Source organism: Semicossyphus pulcher, unplaced genomic scaffold, assembly GCF_022749685.1.
Source record: "Semicossyphus pulcher isolate SPU_LCO1_2020_fin unplaced genomic scaffold, fSemPul1.0.p SCAF_7, whole genome shotgun sequence".
Taxonomy (NCBI): domain Eukaryota; kingdom Metazoa; phylum Chordata; class Actinopteri; order Labriformes; family Labridae; genus Semicossyphus; species Semicossyphus pulcher.
In genome coordinates this window covers 4280273-4302374 of record NW_027211748.1, presented here as the reverse complement: position 1 = coordinate 4302374, position 22102 = coordinate 4280273, and the positions used below count along the sequence as shown (strand labels likewise).

General features: G+C 43.0%; 1 protein-coding gene across 1 annotated transcript in view; it reads left to right on the top strand.

Annotated features, from left to right (window-relative positions):
* Positions 1–1822: 1822 nt before the first annotated feature.
* Positions 1823–22102, top strand: part of svilb (supervillin b) — a 46366-nt gene continuing 26086 nt past the window's right edge. Inside the window, exons 1-15 of the mRNA XM_069684225.1 lie at positions 1823–1874; positions 3990–4007; positions 4804–4867; positions 6076–6167; positions 6266–6323; positions 6966–7114; positions 7631–8468; positions 12499–13845; positions 15704–15874; positions 16015–16052; positions 16210–16271; positions 16604–16740; positions 16968–17063; positions 18096–18387; positions 21165–21888. Of these exons, the coding sequence (XP_069540326.1) occupies positions 1823–1874; positions 3990–4007; positions 4804–4867; positions 6076–6167; positions 6266–6323; positions 6966–7114; positions 7631–8468; positions 12499–13845; positions 15704–15874; positions 16015–16052; positions 16210–16271; positions 16604–16740; positions 16968–17063; positions 18096–18387; positions 21165–21888 (4138 nt within the window). The remainder of the gene's footprint in view (positions 1875–3989; positions 4008–4803; positions 4868–6075; positions 6168–6265; positions 6324–6965; positions 7115–7630; positions 8469–12498; positions 13846–15703; positions 15875–16014; positions 16053–16209; positions 16272–16603; positions 16741–16967; positions 17064–18095; positions 18388–21164; positions 21889–22102) is intronic.

Here is a 22102-nt window from a genome sequence, read left to right as displayed (position 1 = left end):
ACAGGGCCGACACATAGAGACAGACAACCTTTCGCACTCACACCCACACCTATGGGCAATTCAGAGTCACCATTTAACCTTACCAGCATGTCTTTGGACTGTGGGAGGAAGCTGGAGACCCCGGAGGGAACCCATGCATGCACGAGGAGAACATGCACACTCCGCACAGAAAGGCCCACCTTGCCCAAACCAGGGTTTTGAACCAGTGACCTTCTAGCTGTGAGACAACAGCTCTAACCAGCCCTGTAAAATAATCAAATTATACCAAACTATGTGAATAGCTCCAATACTCCCTTTTTGCACATGACAGGCTTTTCCAACATTTACTTCTCTTTAATGACATCACACTCTGTACAAATGTAGTGCACCTTTGTGGCACTGCAGTCTCCTCTAGTGGTGGCCCTGGTGCCAATATCATTGTCTGCCCTTTGTTTTAGTTTGGTCGGGATGTGCACCTTCTCTAGCTGCTGAATTTGTTTTTTCATGCTGTGTAATTTAAACTAAATTGTCTTTGTGACTTTTTTTTAAATAAGAAACAGACCCAGGTCACTTTCTTCTTCTTTCTCTCAGCAGGTATTCGAGTATTTATTCATCTCACTAGCAGGGTCACGGTGACCATGATGTAATGATTGATCATGTGACTGTTTGGGCACTGGACAGCGTAACCTCCAATGCCTCCCTGTCTGCCTCCAGTACTCACACCGCCTGATGTGATGACTTGGTGGGATGGGATTTGTCTCTTATTAGATGAGATTGTGTCTTCACCCACTCTGTCTGATTGTGTGTCTGTACTTTTGAGTTCGGGCCAGCTTGTCACAGAGTGTAAATTATGTTACATACATTTGTGTGTAGAGTTTGTAGAGTGTCAGAAGAAGAAGAAATGTGTAGAGGGGCAGCAACTGAAACTGAAATATCTTTATAAAATACTTTATATTTTTCATTTTTTTATTTGCTTTTTAGGATTAAGTAGAAACATTTAATAACATTTTTGGTTTTAATGAGAAAATTAAATAAGAATTTGGCTGGAAATTATGGTTGTTGTTCAACTGCACTGCGTTTGACAACTAAATAAGGCCTTTCTTTCATTGGCTGAACTGGAATTAAGAAAAGACCGTCATTAAAAAGCTTAAAAACATTAATGAATCATTCGCCTACAGGTATATTTTATGATCAAGTAGACACGAGCTGTGCTTAAAAAACAAATAGAAAAAGATTTTACAGAAACGTGGTAATGTTATTAACGCAATTTGTGGCTTTAGTTTTGGGGAGTTTGACGGGTTCCTGGTGTGTGTGTGTGTGTGTGTGTGTGTGTGTGTGTGTGTGTGTGTGTTCAGAAAACCATCTGACTTCCAGCAGCCCCGGTCTGGACCCATACCACCCCCTGCAGCCCTGCTGGCACCCTCCTCCAATCCTGTCCCAGCGTTTTTATCATCAAGGCTAATTTCTGCCTGTAATCTGATTAGGGCTCTGAGCTGCTTTAGCACCCTGCTGTGCTGTCTCACTCCCTCAGCTCCCTTTGCGTGCGCACACACACACACACTGACATACACACCGAGACACACATACCGAATGACAGGCAGTGTGTGCAGGCTGGAGCTCGCTGTGTATCCGGGGCAGTCACTCTGCTGTGACCGTGTGATTGTCTGTGTGTGTGAGTGTGCGTGTGTGGTCGTGTCACCACCTCCATCCCTTCTTGTCTGCTGTTTGCTGGTAGCAGCCCTCGCCTCCACCACTGCCACTCCTGCTGTCCACCACTATCAACCGCCGATGTGACCGGAGGAGAGCCAAGCAGCGGGGCATCCTTCTGTTCTTCTTCCCAAACATGTTTCGAAACCCATGGATCTCTAGTTACCATGTGAGCCATGTGCAGCCCTGTGGCCAAGGTAAGGCCTGTGGAAGAGGAAGGCTTGGTCTGGCTATAGACTGACTTACATAACCCACTGGAATACCCTTAAATCTATAGACTGCTTGGGGGACTTGGCTAATGCATTTTAGCCCCTTACTGAGATAAATGATAGAGTTTGTTGGCTGTCAGTGACACAACAGGCAGGGGGATTCGGCTTGGCGAGATGGGCTGAGAAGATGCTTTGAAGTTTCCTTGTTTACTCCTGTTTTTGCTTCTGTTTGCTCGGTTGGACTGGATGAAACCAGTCATGACGTAAGACTGGAAGAAGTTCTCGTCCTTGTTCTAAGTTTTCAATAATTTGGGGACATTAGGAAGAGATTCAAACGGTTTAAACATATATTGCTATGACTGTGAGCATCAGGCAGCATCCAGTGAAAGGACTGTGTGGTTGAGGAGTGATAAGATAATCATTACTACACTCATTTGTTGCTGTAAATCCAACAGGTGTGTGCTGTTATGCATTTTCCTCCTCCCTGATGTTCCACCTCTATCATCCAGAGTTGAGATAGAGGAGGGCTGCAACCCTTCCTAACAGATTGTGTGCAAGCGAAGACTAGAGAATCTATTTTGCACCTCTGAATATTTATAGAAAATCCCTCTCCTCACCACGCTCACTTTGGGACCGTCAGCAGCCTAAGCTGATCTCTGGCACTGCCAGCGCTGAGCCTTGTGTGCTGCTTGTTTTGTTGACAACCTGCAGGCGTTTCCAAGGAAAGCCGAACTGACTTCTGTGCACGGGGCTTTCCTGAAAGAAAAATAGACCCATACGTGCACACACAGAGTGTCCAGTAGGCTGTGAAAACCTCAAATGATTGTGGATTTGAGACAAAATAATGCTTTAAAGATGACAACATTGATGGATTTCAAGTTCACATTGATCTTGATTCTAGGAACAGTGTTTTACATCCCAAAAAACTCATGTGATTGCATTATGTGACAATTGAAGACCTCTAATCTACAATTCTGGTTTCTCATGTCGTTGAATTCTGACCTTTGCAATGGCTTACAACAAAACATGTCATTTATAAGTCCTTCAATTTCGCAGTTTCCCTTCACCAAACACGGTGAAGCCCTTGAACTTGATTAAGTGAGCATTAAGGCTCTTCTTCTGCCACCACACCTTTCACTTCAAGGTTCATTGCCACACAGTCTTGGGAGGCCAAAATAAGCAGGAGGTGTTGTTGAGGTGTCTGGAGCAGTAACAGGATCTGTCTCCTATACTGGGATACAACTTTACAACAGGCTGCTGTTGCTGTGACGTGAGAGCGAGAGGGTCGGCTATCAGCTGGGAACTGGATGTGAACTTTCTGACTAACCTTTTTTTTGACAAGTGACTCATACAGAAGCTGGAAGTTTCCTGCCCGTAGCAAAATGAACCAAAAGGCTGTTGGTGTTTTCTCTGAGAGAAGACTTTAACTCTTAATTAATTATTTAAGTCAAGTGAAGTTTGTTTGTAGAACACCTTTTAAAACAACAAACATTGACCAAAAATGTACCTCAGTGCAGTAGATATGCCTACTGAATAATTTGGTTGTAGTTCATTAATGAACGGAATTATGTGTATTACTTAGGGATGTCCCGATCAGCTTTTTTGGCATCCGATCCCAATCTGACTTTTTTTAATATTGAGTATCTGTCGATACCGAGTCCCAATCAGATACTTGTATTTGCCCAGATAATAGAGCTGCACAGCGGTTTTTTTGGTTTGTTTACAACAAGAGTCTTCAACAGGTAGCTACTGGTAGCTCGTGGCCTGGATTTTAGTAGCTCGCCAAGAGGTTCACAGACAAAAGCCGACGACAATAAATGCAACTTGAAAGCCTTTTCCCACTTCAATTCAATCAAATATACAGAGGTAGGATAGGCCTATCAGCTGTCGGTGGACAGACAATACGGTGATGCTGCTGGCAAGTTTGTCAACGTCTGAACCTGACCAATCAAAGCAATATTGCAAGCGGCTGTTGGACTGTTTTCACTTTCTAGTATAAAATATGTCCACACTTCTGACATTTTACAGCGTTGCTAATGCTAAGTTACTCGTGCGTTTGCGTTCTGCCGCAAAATTGTGTTCAGTTTACAACAGTTGACGTAAACGATCGGGGTGATGATTGTCTCAAATTGCCGATCCCAGATCAGTTAAGAAATGTCAAGTTTGGCTCCGATCCCAGATCGGGATCGGGACATCCCTAGTATTAATATTTACAAATAATATACAGCCCTTTAGAAGAGACTGTTATTATTAGGGTTTTCTAAGTTTAGACTTTCAGGGGTTCTACAAACAGTTGAAGGGAAACAGTTGTTTTCTGGCCACCATTCGGTATTACAAGAGACATTTTTTGCTCTGGACTGGGTGTTCAGATCAAAAACAACACTGCATTAGAATTACACAAACATCATTGACGACAAATGGATGAAATCAGATTAAAGAGGCTGAGTTTGGGTAACACATCCTCGAGTTTAAAGGCTTATTTTGATGCCCAAACACTGCACAGCGTTTTATAATGCTATTAGACAGGATTTTACAAGTCCAAGCAACAATCATTTATCCTCCATCTTGGCAATTTGCAAAGTAAACAGTAATTATGCAGTTTGTAATGCCAAATCAGTGCCATGCTGATGGTGTATCCTGCTGTAAAAACTGAGCCAGGTTAGTTAGCTACATTAGTTGCTGTGGTCGTCTGCATTGGGACACTTGTGCTAACACACACAGCTGGGCTGCCTTCTGTACAACGCTCTGAACACAGATTTACTTGTCCTATCAACTATACCCTTGTTAACAGCTGCACTGTGATCTGAAAAGATAAAAATGAGCCTTTTCATGATGCCAATCAATACTCCCACGGTCAGCGTGAAGGTGTCTGTGTTGAGTCAAAGCTGACTGTTGTTTCTCTTTTTAGGATTTCATTCTGAAGCTTCCACCAAAATTTGCAACTCCATCTCACTGCCAACAGAAACCTTAAGGTGAGTTTGTTTTGTTGAGTCAAAATGTGGGGTTGCAGATGGACTGATTCATTTTACAAGGACTTCCAGTTTGAGATTCTTTGTGGTTTAAAGTAAAACTACAGAAACGACATGTGTTTTCGTCTCATCCGTCTCATTTTTGCCTTGTCATCAGAAGAGGGATATATAAGGCTGTAGGTTTACTACAGTAAAGTGCTTTAGCTTACCATGCACAGTAAGCATTAAAAGCTGGAGATGCCTGGAACAGCTTATCCTAAGACACTTTTTTGTTCACATGAGGGTCATAATACCTCCTTCAAGAGCACAAAGACCCCTTTTGCATACGTTTCTAACGTTGCCTCTTGTTGCTAGCATTAAGCTTTCACAAAGTAAGCAAATAACCTACAGAGCAAGTAGGAGAAAATACACCTTTGCGGTTATGTTCTTTATAATTACAGGTACTGCTTTGTAAGAATAAAGAGTAGGATGTTAAAGGATGAACAGCTTCTCTCTGTTTTTGTCCTGTTTGTCTTCATTTTAGACTTTGCATTAGTAGAGACGTGTTTTAAGCTGTGGTGCTGATCTGTACCATTAAAAAAAATCCGGATATTTATTTACCAGAAAGATTGACCGCGCTTCACTAATCCAGTCTAGTATAAAGTTATCAGGGTTACATCATACTGAAGGTTTAACTCCTCATTACTTTTGTTCTAAGAGCTTCTTAAACATAAATGATAAATACATATTGAGTAGAAAGGAACTTTTAATATTTCTAAACTTTAAACGTTTATGGAGAAAAGAAAGGCGAGTTGATTTATCCCTGTTGATTGTGACATAAGGAATTAAGAGAAGACCTTGATTGTCTGTTTCCACTTGGAGGAGAGTCAGGACACGATAACCCGGTTCTTAAGCTGGATCCTGCCGGCAGTGAATCCAGCTGAGCTTCACCTTTACCTGCCATCACCTCTTTAAGACACAGTGTTTGAGACAGAGTTGTTGGCATGGCTGACACTAAGCACAATTATCGTTGGAGTTGCATCAGAATGAGTCGAGGAATACTATAGTTTAACCAGATTATTTATATGTTTATAGCAACATGACTTTGAAGTACAAAGTGAAATAAAACACCTGCTCATCCTCTTGTAATTAGATTTATTTTTGTGTAGGAATTCTAATCCACTCTTTTAACCAAATATTTGCTTTGCTTTGTTATTTGTCTTCCCTTTCAGTTTTCAGAGTAACTTCTCCTTGGCTGACAAGACCGCCTTGGTCAAGAGTGTTTCCGATACAGATGCCAAACTTCTGGCAGCTCTTCCGAAGGGTCAGCATGGGCTCTAAACACACACAGTAATTCACAATAAAAAAATTAGCCTCATTTTACATGTGATGATAGTAAATGTTTTCTGTTCTGATCTTCAGTTTCAGAGTTGAAGAAATACTTTGAGGGATCTCTCACAAAGGATTTGGAAATGAACAGGTACCTTTGGGGCTAACTAAACTGCATTTTAAAGTGATAATCTCGAAGATCTCAGTTTCGTTCTCTTTGGCGGCACCTATGGTGATAAACAGTAATTGCGGGAGCACACTTCCCAGAACAGTGTTGCATGTGTGACGTCCACGGTTGGCTCCGGTTGTAACTCTTGATTTTCCTGGCTGACGGTCGCTTTCCTTTTCAGACTGTTTGCCTTCATCTGAGCGTCAAGTTTTTTCTTTTTCTTTGGATTTTCACTTATTTTTGAAGTTGTATCTGTAGTCCTCCATCTTTTCTTTGTTTCTTTTCTTTGTTTTAGTAGATTACTGTTTACTCGCAACACTTGCAGACCGGAAAAGCAGTTTGTTCCGCCTACCCTGATGGAAAACGCGTCACTAACTGGGCGCCGCTTGTGATTTTTTCTGCGAAAGTCGCCACAGACAGCCAGTTTGTAATACTGCAAATGCAAAGGCTTTCATCAGTGGGCTATAGGCTCAGTCACCATTGTGTTACTTCATTCGGTGATAGAAAGTGACTTAACAGACATTTATTGAAATGGAAATCTTTGAGATTATTACTTTAACATAAACAGGACTAGATACTTTATATACTAACTTACCTTTGCCCTTCACCTTTTGTCTCTGACAGGAAGGAGAGGGTAGCCCGGCGCCTGGAGGGGATTGAAAGTGATGCTCCGCCTGCACTGGTACCCGGTGGTTTGGTTGCCAACAGAATGTTGGAGGAGGATCCTCCGCGGTACACCCGCGCCTCAGATAACTGTGAGCCATGTGTGATGGGTAAGCATGGCACGATGCACTGCAACAATACTGTATATGATGCTGCCTTTAGTGAACTTTGATTGAAACTCCCAAAATGTTGATATGTGTTTAAATGAGGCAGCTTTACTGTAGGTTTGAAAATAAATATCTGCAAGTTTTTGCATGTCTTTGCATTTTGCAAGTTTGTGATGTGTTTTATTGGAATAATGCTATGTTTGTGTCATGTTGAATGGAAGGTAGAAACTATATACATTATCAGATAACTCAAGACAGCTGTAAGATTGCAAATTGGACTGTGTATTGTCAGTATGGTGCTAAATATGGTAACTAAGTTAAAGTTATAAATGCTTAGTAATGCTGTAACTGAGATAAGGCATCCATATTTCTTTATAACCCAAGTAGTGTATATACCTGAGCCTGGTGCATACAAACCAGTAAACTGGTAGATACAGTGGCCCCCATGTGACATGAATGTGGTATAATTCTTGGTTGTGAAGGATTGTGTTTGATTCGTATTTCCACTGTTTACCACAGTGAGGCGCTACAGTCGAGAGGAGCTGGAGGCCCCCCAGAGACAGTTGTTGTCTCAAGACAGATCTCCCCAGGTCAAAGGTGGCGTTGGCAGTGCCCGTCCAGAGCCAATGTTAGTGTACGTTGATCCAGTAACGTTATCCACCTCCTCTACACCCACATCTGGCCCCGCAGATCCCACAAGTCTCAGTTCCAAGGCTGAACGCATCGCCCGTTACAAAGCTGAGCGTCGCCGCCAACTGTCAGAGCGTTATGGCATCCAACTGGATCAGGAGGTGGACATCGATTACAAACCACGCTATCGCTCCCGGCGTGATCCAGATGCATCTGATCAACAAACAGGCCAGGCCAGGCGAGCCAGGGATAGACATGAAGCAGAGGAACAAGGACAGGAGCCAAAGGTGCCATACCGCTCTGGAGTTGGTAGGGTTTATATGAGGACTCACCCAGATCCTGCCCCTGTTTCCACTTCCAGCCCCGCCCACTCAAACAAAGCCCCTCCCCCAACGCAAGAAAAACCTAGAGGATTCTCGGAGCGTGAAAGAGTGATGAACATGGAGAACTACCGGCGCGGTGGAGCTCAGGAGCGCTCAACAACTTCAAGATCTAGAACCCTAGATCATCATCCGCTCCCACCTCAACAGCAACAGCAACCCCATCACCATCAGGACTCCGCCCACAAGGAGACAAGCCCCGCCTCCACCAGGGATTACAGTATCGCAGCAGTGCCCAGCTCCCCTCGCACTGCCCGCCGGGCCTCCCTGCCCTCCACTCGCTACGGCATCTCACCAGGGGATTTATTCATAGAGCAGCAGGCCCAGAGCATCCTCAACAGGCAGGGGTGAGTTATCAAACCCTTGTTACACTCAGTACAACATTCAGTAAATATGTGAAGTTCAGCTGAGCACTAAACAAACTCTAAACATCGGTTAGCAACTGGATAACTCTTACTCAAGACTTACTTGTGCTAGAATATCCCAAAAAACGAAATTGCATTCTTGATTATGTCCTCTACAAATTGATTATTTTAGAGACTGTGTACAACAAGTTGCCGTAGCAACTGTGATGTCACCCATTGGTTTGTGGATTGATGTTTCTAAGCCTCCAGTTTGGCCTTTTGATCGCCTCCATCTTGATTTTTGGGGGGCCAGAAGTGACGGTTTCTGGATGAGAGGCTGGAGCCTGAGAGGAGAGAGGAGTTAATAAACCCTAAATTATCAGCTAACACTTATTCTAGATTGGTTTTCAAGGTGTGTCTGATATTCATGTTAACTGTGATGTTGATTGAGACTCCAGTTTTGGCTGGCGGAAAAACAGATGAAAAGACGACTCCTCAAGTGTCTCTTAGTAAAACCGAAGGCTGAACATGGCCTTTTTTTCAGGTCACCATAATATTAACTTGTGACTCTCACAGCATACACTGCTTCTAAATGGGACCATAACGTACTCATGCTGCTTAATCATGCTGTGTTAAAAAAGACTTAAAGCTAGTGAATAAGCCTGAGCATTAGAAAGAATGCAGATCTAACATCCATGTGTCTTTGTGACCACATCATCAACCCATATTTTGACCCTACTCCATACAGATTTAAGCATGAAGATCAAACCTCCTAAATTCCAAAGTAACACAGATCATTATCGATCTTTTCTGATTTGTTAAACCTGCTGTGTGTTGCTGCCCCTTAGAGGTCAACAATGTATTTTTAAACTACACACAGTCCCAGAGAAATAGTTTAAACTACATGAACCCAGATTTAGTTTCCAAAAATCAAAGAAAGAAACAATCTTTTAAAAAACAAAGAGTAACTGACATGGTAAAGCATGCCAGAAGTCATAAACTGGTGCAGTTTCAGCTAGCTGCTGAGCAAGCTGGCCTTCCACTTTCACCTCCGTTCTAGCATAAGGATCTTTCTAGACTGTGGGTCCAGCTCTGTCACGCTTGCCCTGCTCCAGTTTCACTTGGAAAGGTGCTCTGGAGAGCTCATCAGGGAAAGGTTGCAGGGCAGAAGGGCAGATTGCACGGTTGCTTTTTGGAGTCGATATGATTTCCCTTCTTGTCCTGATTTAACTGCAGCTTCAACCTCAGCAAACTTATATTACTGTCTTATTTAAGCGTGCATTTGCTACCAGAAGAGGAATAAAAATTAGAATCTTTTTGAACTGACTTTATGACATTAAAGACAAGTGACACACTAGCCCAAGAACCCGATATCTATAAATACCTCTGTGAGATTTAAAAATAGTCTTTAAAGACAAACTTTTGATGTGTAAGTGCAGCGTGCAGCAAATTTGAACTGATCCTGAACTGAACTCTACAGTCTTCTGCTATTCTCTATAAACAGAGACATGCATACGAAGCCAGATTTTGTAGACACATTTTTTGTAACAGAAAGGCTCAGTGTGGAGACCTAAAGACAGTAAATGCATTGGTGAGCCCAGAACTCAGGTTATCACACAACAACACTAAAGCTTTCAGAATAATCTTTAAAAACACATCTGCATATGAGTGCAGATAAAATCTAGTTGTCTCACCAACTCAGATCTCCCTCAAGTTGTTGGTTGGACTATAGGCAATGACCAGCACAGGGAAGAGGAAGTCTTTGCTTAGATATTCAAAATCATTTATCAGGGTGTCCACCGGCTACACCTGAAGACCTCCAAATATTGGCCGTTTCTCATGAGGCTAAATAATCGTCAGACAATAGCCAATGGGTTCTGAGATTGGGGTTTAGCTAAGCAGTGCAGCTCCCTTTGCTCTGATCTTTAAGAGAATGATCAAAAACTGTCATTGACATTGCATCGTCCCATAGCCTTGCTGTTCTGTCAAAGAGCGACTGGTCTTCAGCTGGCCTTCAAGGTGGCACAGGATGCCATTTCTTTTCACTCCACTGGTATCTCTTTCACACAGTTTTCATGGGTCTTTAAAATAATAGAGTGTCTCAAAAGCTTTGTTATAGGTGTAACATTCAGAAATGTGCCGTTACCCTCTCATTGTCCTGCTGGGAACAACTTACAAAAGGAAGATATCCGGGCAATGAGCTAGCATTTTAAAAACACATCCTTGGTGGACTCGTTCCAGTAGATATACCTCAAAAAACACAGACATGTTAAGTAACACTTCCTTTCCATAACTTTTGTCATGGTCTCCCATTAACAAGCATTTCAAGTTTGTGGCTCTTTTATCCCTAACTTAGTATTAAAGCTTTCCATCACATCATGACTCACATTTATGCTAACTTAGACTTGGCTTAAAAATATGAAGAACCATCTTAAGAACATTTTAGTAATCGCAGCAGAATCAGTCTTTGGGAATCAAGGTAGATATACTTTGGTTAAAGACTTGATTGGCTTAATATTAGGCTTTACCAACTGTCCTATTTGTTCTCTTAAAATGTGGAATCAAATATTCTTTAATTAAATCAAACCAGAAGAATTAACTCAGCTATTATGGTCTCGGACTTGGAAAACCTTGCAATAATATTCTAAGAACATAGTTCCAAGAAACATGGTTGACCCGCTTGATGTTCAAAGTCCTATCATGATCTAAAAACATGAACAGGACTCTGTTAAACTGACCGTTTCCCCAAGCACAGTACCACCCCACCCCCCCAACCTCCATCCTTGTTAAATTAGTGAGGCTGTGTGTTGCCTAAGCAGTGCTAGTGAACCCGAGTTGATAGTGTGACAACATTAGTCAGCTCCATGCCCTGACCCAGTCAGTCCCAGAACCACCAACTCAGCAGCTGAGACTGCACTCAGATCCCCCTCCTCAGATTCTGGCCCGTTAACCCCGATGAAATTACATCTGAGTCTTGTACCATCAGTGACTCTTACAATGTTGTTGCATCAGACATGCATTTCCCATTTACCACATTTGATTTGGTCCAGAAGTGAATATAGAAAAGGGACACATTGAAAGAAATCTGCGATTTCTTCTAATCTTTGGTGTTAAAGTTTAACGTCCTTTAATGTACATGTATTTCTGGGGATCGATGGCGACCATGGCCCAGATACATGACATAGCTTGCTCACTGATACCCTGTGAAGGATGAATGCACATTGCCAGCCTTTGAGCTGTAAGGACAGGTGAAGTGCATAAAGACATAGCTAGCTTGTCAGACGGACCTTCCAGAAAGTGTTAATAAAAATAATTTCTTGGCACACACAAGAGATTACACTCTGGTCCCTTTTTGCCGGTATAAATCTTCTATGAATTCAAATGTCTATGTGGCCGTATCAGCAGCTTATGCTATCTAGCGTAAGTAAGTACTCATGTACGACAGGCACTGTGTAAGTCCTTCATGCCGTGTCAGATAAAGCATCAATTATGTCTGGCTTAGTGGTCTACAATGAGATTAGAGCAACCTTTGGCTACCAGGGGTCAAAGGGTTGTAGATGTAAATAGTTCTGCTTACTTTTTTGGCACTGAGACATCAGAGAGAGGGAGAGAACCCAGACTCAAATTTATACCGAGTGCATGCTGCTGCTTCATCTTGTTTCAATTGTACTGGAGATTTGGGATCTCAAGTTGGTCCGGTGAAAGGTCATAAACTTGTGGGCAATAAAATGTTTTACAGTATGCATTTGGAGCGTGTTATTGATGAGATTCTTCATTTGCAGGACTAAATTCTGATTTGCATTCAAACTACTTAGATTTGACTTGCTGATGTTAAGTTTGTCTATCCCACTGGCCACCTATACAAGTAAGCAATCTCTATTTAGACAAACCTCTACTCAAAGTAACTAGTTATGCAGAGTCTAGTATATTATCTAGTATAATGGAATTCTGGCTGGTCTATTTTATCATTTACCAGGCGCAACACTTTATTAGGCTGGACTCTCAGTGTCCCTTATCTATTCCTTTCTCCAAGAATCCGAGTAAGGGAACGATTGTCCAGGGATGAAACTGTGCAAAGGCCTCCTGACTGGAGTCCAGACAGGCACCAGCCTAACAGACAACGTACTCAAGGGAACTCTGTTCAGTATGCACCACAGCGTTCAGAACCTGATCATCAAAGGACTGTTCCCCAACCTCAGCCCAGCCCGGGCCACCATCCTGTCCACAGCCAATCAGCTTTCCCTCCCTCCGCTCCCGAGCACCAACAGCCTTGCCCTGCTGTGGACTCTCAGCCCTATTTGGCCATCTCTGCCCCAGTGTCCACTGCCAGATTGTCAGGACCTCCCGAGGTACAACCACGAAGAAGAGTAAGTGCTGACCAAATCTATGCCGCGCACAGAGAGGCAAGAGTGGAGGCGAGGCAGGCCCTGAAAGAAGAGGCCCAAACAGAGGGCCTTCTTAAGAGCAGGAAAGCAGTGTTACCCTCAGAGATCCGCCGAAGGGAAAAGAGTGTGGATGATACTCATAGGGGCCGGCATGAAGACATGGATTGGCAGAACTATAGCCCAGAAAGGAGGAGGGTGACTCGAGGTGAGGAAGACTGGAATCCAGAGAGGCAGAGAGAGAGAGGGAGAGAAAGAAATGTTGAGAGGATCAGAGAAAGGGGGAGAGAGCATATCTCTAGCCATGACAGCCAAGAGGAGAGAATATACAGATCTTTGCAGCCTTCCCACCCCTCTGTACACCAGCAGCCCAGCCAGCACCATCCCTCAGAGCCTGTGTACCATCAAGAGCCCCAAATTCAGCAGCAACAAGAGCCCAAAATACAACAACAGTATGAACCCAGAAAGAGAGAACATGGTGCTGAACTTCAACAGCAAGACCCTCAAAGGCAGCACCATTACAACCACTCCAGGCAGCCTCAAGAGGCTCAAAGTCAACAGCAGTCTCAAAGGCAGCAAGAGTTTGAGCTCCCAAGACAAGAGCCTGCAAGTCGGCAACAAGACCAGAGAAAACTACATGAGCCTCAGCTACACGAAGACTTTCTGGCTCAGAGACCGCAGGATCCATCCGAGCACCAGAGGTTTGACACAGTGGTCTACCTCCAGAAGGGCTTCTCTTTGCCTCAGGCCAAACAAAGAAGCATGGAGATGAGCGGAAGTCTTAAACCCAAGATACGAACTCGCTCCATGTCAGATATAGGTATAAGTCAGCATTCTGCCATGTATCACAAGGAGAGGGCAGCAGCCAGCAGAGAGACATCAAGGGCCGTCCCTCCATCAGGGGTGGCTAACGGAGACATGGGCACCCTGGATACCAGGGTGTCGGTAGCGCAGCTGCGACACTCTTATCTGGAGAACGCCAACCGGAAACCTGAGTTGTAGGTCCACTGGCATGGGCTCTATGTTGAATCACTACATAACTATCTAACTGTGCATGTGCTGTCGTTGATATGTTCTGAATATAACTTGACAGTCAGATCAATATATTTTCCTAACATCAAGACTCTAAAGACGGTTTTCCCCTTCTCTACAACTTTATTGAACGTTGCAAGAAAAGATTCAAATATAATGGAATATGAATCCACTTATTTACTGGTATTTATTGTAGCGTACTTCAATGACCTACAAAGTGAATTAATAAGCAATGGAAACTCAGAGGATTGTAGCATCAAACTTCACAAAAAGAAGCATTTTCCCAAAGATAATGATATGCAAATAAAGATATGGATTATACTATCAATACGTACCGACGCTGCTGCCAAAGGCATAAGCTGTTTATGCAGATGTCACTGGATTAACGCAGATGTAATTAAACAACACCACTCAGCCACATGCTCATTAACTTCCTCGTTACTGGTCACATGACATGACTACCTGTAACTGACTTCCTGTGATTAAAGTGACCAAGGGCCTTTCCCAAACCACTCCTGACACACTTCCACTCCGTTTGCGCGGTCGCGTGGAGGGTCCGCCACATTGAGTGCCGTCCAAAACCTCTGAGTGTGGAGTGGGACCCTTCACTAGTGAGTCTGCACCGATGCTGACTCACTGACCAGGTGCAACGCTGTGAAATGTTCCTCATGAGATGAGAGAATTTTAATTAAGATAAACATGAAATAATATACTGACGTCAGCGTTTTAAAGTTCATGTTATATTCAGGATCTAATAAACAGTTTTTTTGTCTGGAAACGAAACAAGTGAAAAGTTTAAAGTGTTTTATATTAACAGGGACGCTGAAAAAATCAGCGGGTCATTAACATCAGATTGAAAAATATAAAGGCTCCAAATAAGAAAAGCCACCAAGGAAGCTCGGGGTGGAATTTATTTTCCTCATGAAGTGAAGGGATTTTAATGACTCTGTAGCTTACGTAGCTTTTGTTATCTGTGTGACATGAAACCATGGTTACACACATTTCCTGTCTCCGCCAGAGTGAGGGGAGTTCGTCTCAAAGATCGCCGCTGTATTTAATCACTTCACCTAAACAAAGGTGCTCCGTTTAGCTATGAGTGTGACGTCAAACGGAGTTCACTCCACGACGGAGCGGGAGTGTGGAGGGTCCGGTTTAGGAAAGGCCTGACCTCTTCTACTTTTGGTTTAACGGCGGGTTGCAACCATTACTTCTTAGGTGCATACCGCCACCTACTGTACCGGAGTATGTAGCATGGAAGTTGTCTGAGGAATACTTTACATCAGATAAATTAATATATAATAATAATAAAAATAAATAAAACAGTAACACCTTAAAACCCCATTACAAAACAGACAGAACATCGTAACTTAGCTGTAACAGCACAGTGCATTAATAAGCTTTTGCATATATTAACCAATGATCCATATAAAAAACAATACTTATAGAATGTCATTCTGTGGCATGAAATGTGTCAAGCTGTTTTGCAACAATATCTACCATTCTGTTTATTTCAGTGTATGCTATGTTGTTTTTCAAGCTTAACATGTGCAGAATCATTTCTTGCAAGTTAACCCTTCAAGAGCTGTTTGCTGCTGCATGTTAACGCTGGGTAATGGCTCCTCACGGTTGGGTTTCAGTTAGCTTGTGCTCAGCGTGTGCACCAGCAACAATGCGTGACCCCGTTCTTCTAACTTCAGAGCAGTTTCAGGTAAACTGCTATTCCATAAAAACACATCAAAACAAACCACTGTTTATAGTTTTCTTACTTCTTTTCTTTTTTGTTGTCTTCTTCAATCCTTCTCTATCTATACACCACTCTGTAAGTGAGACTACTAAAGTAGACCTCTCAGCAATGGAGGTTGATCCGGTTAGTGGCGCTGATCGGGACAGGAATGCTCGGAGGCCTCGACGCTACATCACTCCAGGAGACAATCGCATGTCAGAGAGGTTTAGGACGCAGCCCATCACCTCTGCAGAGCGGCTGGAGTCAGACAGGTATGAATCAGAATCATTTAACCATTTTGTTCACAAGGACAACACACTGAGTGGGATGGCATGGTTTTTGGTTTTCATTCAGATCATGATCATATCCAGGGGTTCTTAATCTGCTTAATGTGTATATGTGGTTTCTGCAGGTCTCGACTGAGCCCTAAGCAGCTACAGGATGTTGAAGGTTGGTGCATATTTTGACAACATATATATTTGCATCATTTTTTTTACTCATTTAAGGAAATGTAGTAACTTTAGTGCAGAAGTTTCAATTTTAAGGTTACATTGAAGTTTACAGTTGATGTCATTTCACATATATATATCCTGTCTTTTTTCATTAGATGAAGCAAAACTGGATGACAGAGCCAAGATGAGTGTGGCTGCCAAGAGATCTCTCTTCAGGGTACACTTTTTGTTTTATGTACATTTCACTCGTATCAACAGTTTATGAAATCTCCATATTTTTGAGTATTGTTTTTTAAGTGTTAAAATAAAAAACTAAATCTGATTCTCTAAAGATTTTCTGAGTTTAAAGGATCAGCAAAGAGAAAAGATGCACCACTTTGTCTGCAGGGGTCGCCAAGTAGCTTAAACGCTGTAGACTATGTACCTGCAAGTTAACCTGGTGTTCAACCTGGTGGTGACATTAAAATACATCTTTTTTTTCTTTTAATGTCAAATATCAATGTTATGGTCTCAATTTAACTCAACTTAAACCCTGACATATGCTTACAGGAGCTGGAAAAGACGTCAGAGGGAGGTGTTCCCAAACCACGCTCTCGAAACGCTGCTGTAGAAAGGCGTCTTAGAAGAGTCCAGGATCGCTCACACACACAACCCGTCACCAACAAGGAGGTGGTCAATGCTTCAAGGTTGGTCTTGGATTTTGCCAGGTTACCTGCAATTTGCATCATTCAATTCAGAGAGGATTTACTGGTCCCTGTCTTTTTCTGTAGCTTCTCCCTCTTCTTTACGGCACCTTCAGACCCCTCTGTCGACTTCATTAACATGTGTCACCCCTCTCAGCATTTTTCTTGTCATGCTTTATCTTCATTTCCCACTTTTTTCCCATCTATACCTCCTTTTCTTAACTTTGAAGTGATCCTGCCACATCTTCACAACCTTTGGGCTTCAACGCTAATGCAGCTCGTGTCCCAAGCCCCACTGGTGTCAGCACCAGTGTGACCAGTATAAGGTACAGCTGGGCTGGGCTGCTTACTTGCGTATATGTGCTTTGTCTCTGTTTGTTTGTGCATATTTTGTTTATTAAAACTTACGATGTATATTTATGCTGTTTGTGTCCCTGTTGTGTGATACTTCAACAGCTAGAATTCCTCTGATTTCCAAGATCTTAGTTTAATAGTTTACATTAAATTAATCTCTTTGGGTTTATTTGCTTGACTGAATCTGAAATCGAGTGCCACAACCATTTATTGCAGTAGTGCACCTGTTTCCTGCTACGAATTTTAAATTTGTCATTCATACTAATTCTGAACAATGTAAATGTGCCTCAGAAACATTTTATACTCTATCTCCCTCTCCTGGTTGCAGCGCTAATCTGCTCACCCAGCTCATGTTACCTTGTTATTTCTGCCCCCTCATGTGCTGCGTCTTAGCCGTGTGCACCTTATAGGGGAAGGACGTTGGTGTTTACACAATAACTCATTTTGTACTTTCCATGTCCACTTTCCAAGCATTCCTGCTAGCAGTGTATCACACATGCAGGTCACAAGTGTCAGTGAAGAAATAGGTTACATGTCTTATGGAAAGGTCGGAGGTCGAGCCAGTTAAACCCTCTGGATGGCTGAGTTCACGTGTCCTGCAGTTTGTTTACCAACCCGGGTTTAGCTTAGCACACTGCCTGGTGATCTCAATATCCCCTGCAAACATCCGAGTGCATTATATGATTATCTCTGGAGCTGTGCTTGTAATCTGACAAAGTCGTCACTGTTATTATCCTGCTAGCAGGCATTTGTATCTTGTTATTGTACCTAGTAAATCTTAGTTATTCATGTCATATAATGTCTAAAAGTACTTAGATAAAGGCAACTCGATGTACCATTCTTGATATAAAGACAACTCATGTCTAGTCTCTTTAATTTAATTTTAGAAGGCTCATTCAATTTTTAAAAATGACACTCTTCAAATCTTAAACCTCTGCTGTCTGCGGGCGTGGATTTTGATAATATTGCATGCTCACCTGCCAAATCCCCCTGTCACTACCCAGCATTCAGGCCTCCTCCCAGCCCGACTCAGGGGTCCAGGATCAGGAGAGGGAGACTCAGGAGCAGCAGAAACCAGCTCAAGCTTCCAGTGCTGGGTTGGATGGAGACGGCCTGGAGCTGCTTTCTGACGAGCCTGACCTGTCCAGCCTCAGCCTGACTGAGAAGATGGCCCTCTTCAACCGCCTCTCTCAGACTACGAGCAAGACCGCAGATGGGGCTCGGGGAGATACCCGCCAGCGCAGAGCACAAAACCGCTTTCAGACTCAACCAATTACACTGGAGGAGGTGGAGCAGGTAAAACACAACTTACCCCATGTAATGTTTTTGGAAGGAAAATTAGGGTTTCTTATTAAATCAGTTGCATTTTCTTAAGATCAATGGTCTTACAAATTCAATAGTCACCAGTGATGAAGAAATGTAGTTTCTGGGACATACTAGTTTAGTATATTTCAGTTCATAACGTTAAAATTAACCTGTTCTTTTTTTTCATCTTGTTTTTTTCACCAACTTTTGTGGCATCTATCCTAAATGCCCCTACCAATGAAACACTACATCATAAAGTCGTGTAGAATAACAGTGTTCTGGTAGAACAGATGTGATGATATCACAGACTTTTTTCCAAGAAACAAACTATATACATAATAATGACAATACACATTCACACAAGAGACAAATAAGAATTGCATAGCTAAAATAAAAATACATTCAATCCGCATAAAGAGAGGCATGTCGTGCTATCAATCCTCTACAAACTCACTCTGTTGAACCAGAATACTTTCTAAGTCTTTCCGTTCAAGATATTCAATAAAAGGACCCCGTACTTAAAAAACCTCTTGTTTTCCATTAATTGAATATGTTGGGTTTTTTGTACGCAGACAGTTCTTTTAGTCATTTACCAATATTTGGTGTGTTTACATTTTTCCATGAAAGTGCCATCATTCGTTTTGCCTGAAGAAAAGATTTGCTCTTTATTCCTGAGATTATGTTCTTTTGGATAACAACCTCATAGGGAAAACTTGGGCTCCAAAATTAATTGAACTGAAAGAATATCTTCATTCATATGTTTTGCTAGATATTGTAGACTTGTTTAAATTATGAGGATTATTTGGATGTAAGATCTTCAGGCCTGAAGCAACAGACGATTCACTTCCAGGTCACTTACACTGCAGCGAGTGTTATATGCACCAGTTTCTCTTGGAGCGTGATGGATGGATGACATGGTTCCCTCTGCAGCTGGATGACTCTAAGATACTGTGAAATGAGCAGAGGTCACAGAGTTTATTAAAATTTTTGCTATTTAATACAGCGGACTCTGGACAGTTCATATATGAAAGCTTAAAAGTACAGAACTGTATATATGATCATCCATTCAGTCAGAAAGTCAGAATGATCCTGCTGCAAGAAATACATTTGTGCCTTTTTTCTCATGTTGATGCTGATGCTGTTGTTATGTTATTTTTCCATCTACATTGTCAATCATCGCCCCATGTGTCACCCCCTCACACAGATATATTGTCCTCTGTGCAAAAATTGCGTTTGCATCCCCCAATTCCATCCTCTAAAATAAGAATTAATTCATCCTTATGCACCAAAACTCGCATGTTCAAATAACGCAGTGTCACAGAAGTGTCAGATGCTTTGTGATCTTGAAGATCTCAGTTTTGTTCTCTTTGGCGGCACCTATGGTGATAAAGGATAATTGTGGGAGCACACTTCCCAGATATCCAGACAGTGTCTCATGTGTGACGTCCACAGTTGGCTCCGGTTGTAACTCTTGATTTTCCTGGCTGACGGTCGCTTTCCTTTTTAGACTGTTTGCTTCATCTGAGCGTCGAGTTTGTTTCTTTTTCTTTGGATTTTCACTTCTTGTTGAAGTTGTATCTGTAGTCATCCATCTTTTCTTTGTTTGTTCAGCCATAGTAGATTACTGTTTACTCGCAACGCTTGCAGGGAGCGGAAAAGCAGCCGCTTAGCTCCGCCTACCCTCTCTGGCAGACCAACCACTGCTGGCTGATGGAAAACGCGTCACTAACTGGGCGCCGCTTGTGACTTTTTTCCGTGAAAGTTGCCACAGACACCCAGTCTGTGATACTGCAAATGCAAAGGCTTTCATCAGCGGGCCATAGGCTCAATCACCATTGTGTAACCTCATTCGTCGATAGATAGAGACTTGAGACTTAACAGACATTTAGTTACATGAAAATCTTGGAAATTATTACTTTAACTTCACTTCCACCATGTTCTAAACATTGAGTCATAGTCTATCACTGGTGTCCTCACAGGAAGCTGAGCCGCCGGTAACCTCTGCGGTGTGTAACGGTGACTTAGAGGCCAATCAGGGAGGACATGTAAGACCCCTACTGCCTGTGTAAAGCTTCTGATTGGATGAATGATCCTGCTGTAGTTCGATCTTATAAGTCAAGCTTGTGACCAGTGTTGTCTTGTTATGGCAGTTTCTGTTTACACTAGCTGAGCTGAAGTCTGTAAATGCAATGTAGTATGTATTTTTCATGTAGAGTAGGTTGTTGATGTTGCTTTGTCTTGAGGAATTTAGTTTAAATTTAGGGTGCTTTGTTTGTTTTCCATGCCTCCTCAAGCAGCTTCTTTGACATGCTCGCTCATTGCATAACAAGCATGAGATTATTTAAGTGCAAGTGGTGCGTGCCAGTTTATCTAGGCTTCCTCCCAAACCTGAATAAAGAAGCACAATAGATAAATGCCTATTTTTGGGAGTCAGTATGTGGATGGATCTGGCCGTGATATCGACTGTGTGCAGAATTTTTTGAGGGTAAAACAAGACCAAGCATTGCAACCAAAATCAATTGACTTGACTTTTTGTCTGGAGTTTGGGCCACATTTAAATATCACAAATGAGCCATCAAACTACTCAAGTTTATTCCCTAATTTGCTTTATATGATCAGTCTTCCCCTCTTTCATGCACCCATTCTTTTCCTCATCAATCAATCTGTTCATTACCATATACTTTCTTTAACATCTAACTTTCCTGACTCAGCTGCATTTAATCCATCCCTTATCTGCCTGTCTGACGTGATTCCTGTTGTTTCTGCAGCTGAAAAACGGAGATGAGATCAAACTGGAGCCCCTGTCAGCCTCCCTGGTCCACTCCCTGGCAGCCGTCACCTCCCAAGCCTCCGTCACCGCAGTAACAACCACACCAGGCAGCAGCGGTGTCGCCAATGATGACGGTCTCCATCCAGGGAAGTCCACCGCCACCCCCTACATCCCTGCCCAACAACAGGCTTCCAACACCGTAAGCCACCAGGAGAGGGCGTTGAGATATTTCTCTATGAACCAGAGCGGGGACCCGGGCCACCCAGAGCCTGAGCTCAACTCCTCCCCTCTCCTCCCCGAGAGCAGAGAGAGAGTGGTGGCTCCTCTACCTCCCACCTCCTCTCCTGGTCACAGGCAGCAGGGGGAGACAGCGGAGGAGGGCTGGAGAGAGCGTCAGGAGGAGGAGGTTCGGGGGAGACAGCAGGGAGGAGCCAGAGAAGAGAGCCAAGACGCTACTATTAAGGGAAAGCTGCACTCCCCCGACAGGGACCGGGACAGCAGGCAGCGGCAGCAACAGCATCCCCAGCCTCAGCACTGGAGGGGCGAGTCAGAGCCTCTGCCCAGCTGGAGAGCAGCAGACGGAGACTCCCAGGAGAATAGAGACAGAACAGAGGGCGGAGGAAGAGGAAGAGGAAGAGGAGGCTACCTGAGAGAGACAGCACACAACGCCTCCACACAGGAGCAGGAGAGAAGCAGCGGCCGAAACCAGGCTGGCATCACAGGTAGGAGGCTTACACAGGAAAGGGATGGAGAGGAGTGGGTGAAGGAATATTTGAGATCTGTGGGTAAAATGAGGGATGTGGCAAGAAAATCGAAAACGGAATGGACCTTAAAAAAGAACGAAAATGTAGTGACAAAAAAAAGAGGAAGCAATGTCTAGGGAAGAACCTGTTCTCATTATTCTCATTGTCTTATGCAGCGTGCTCCCACGCATGA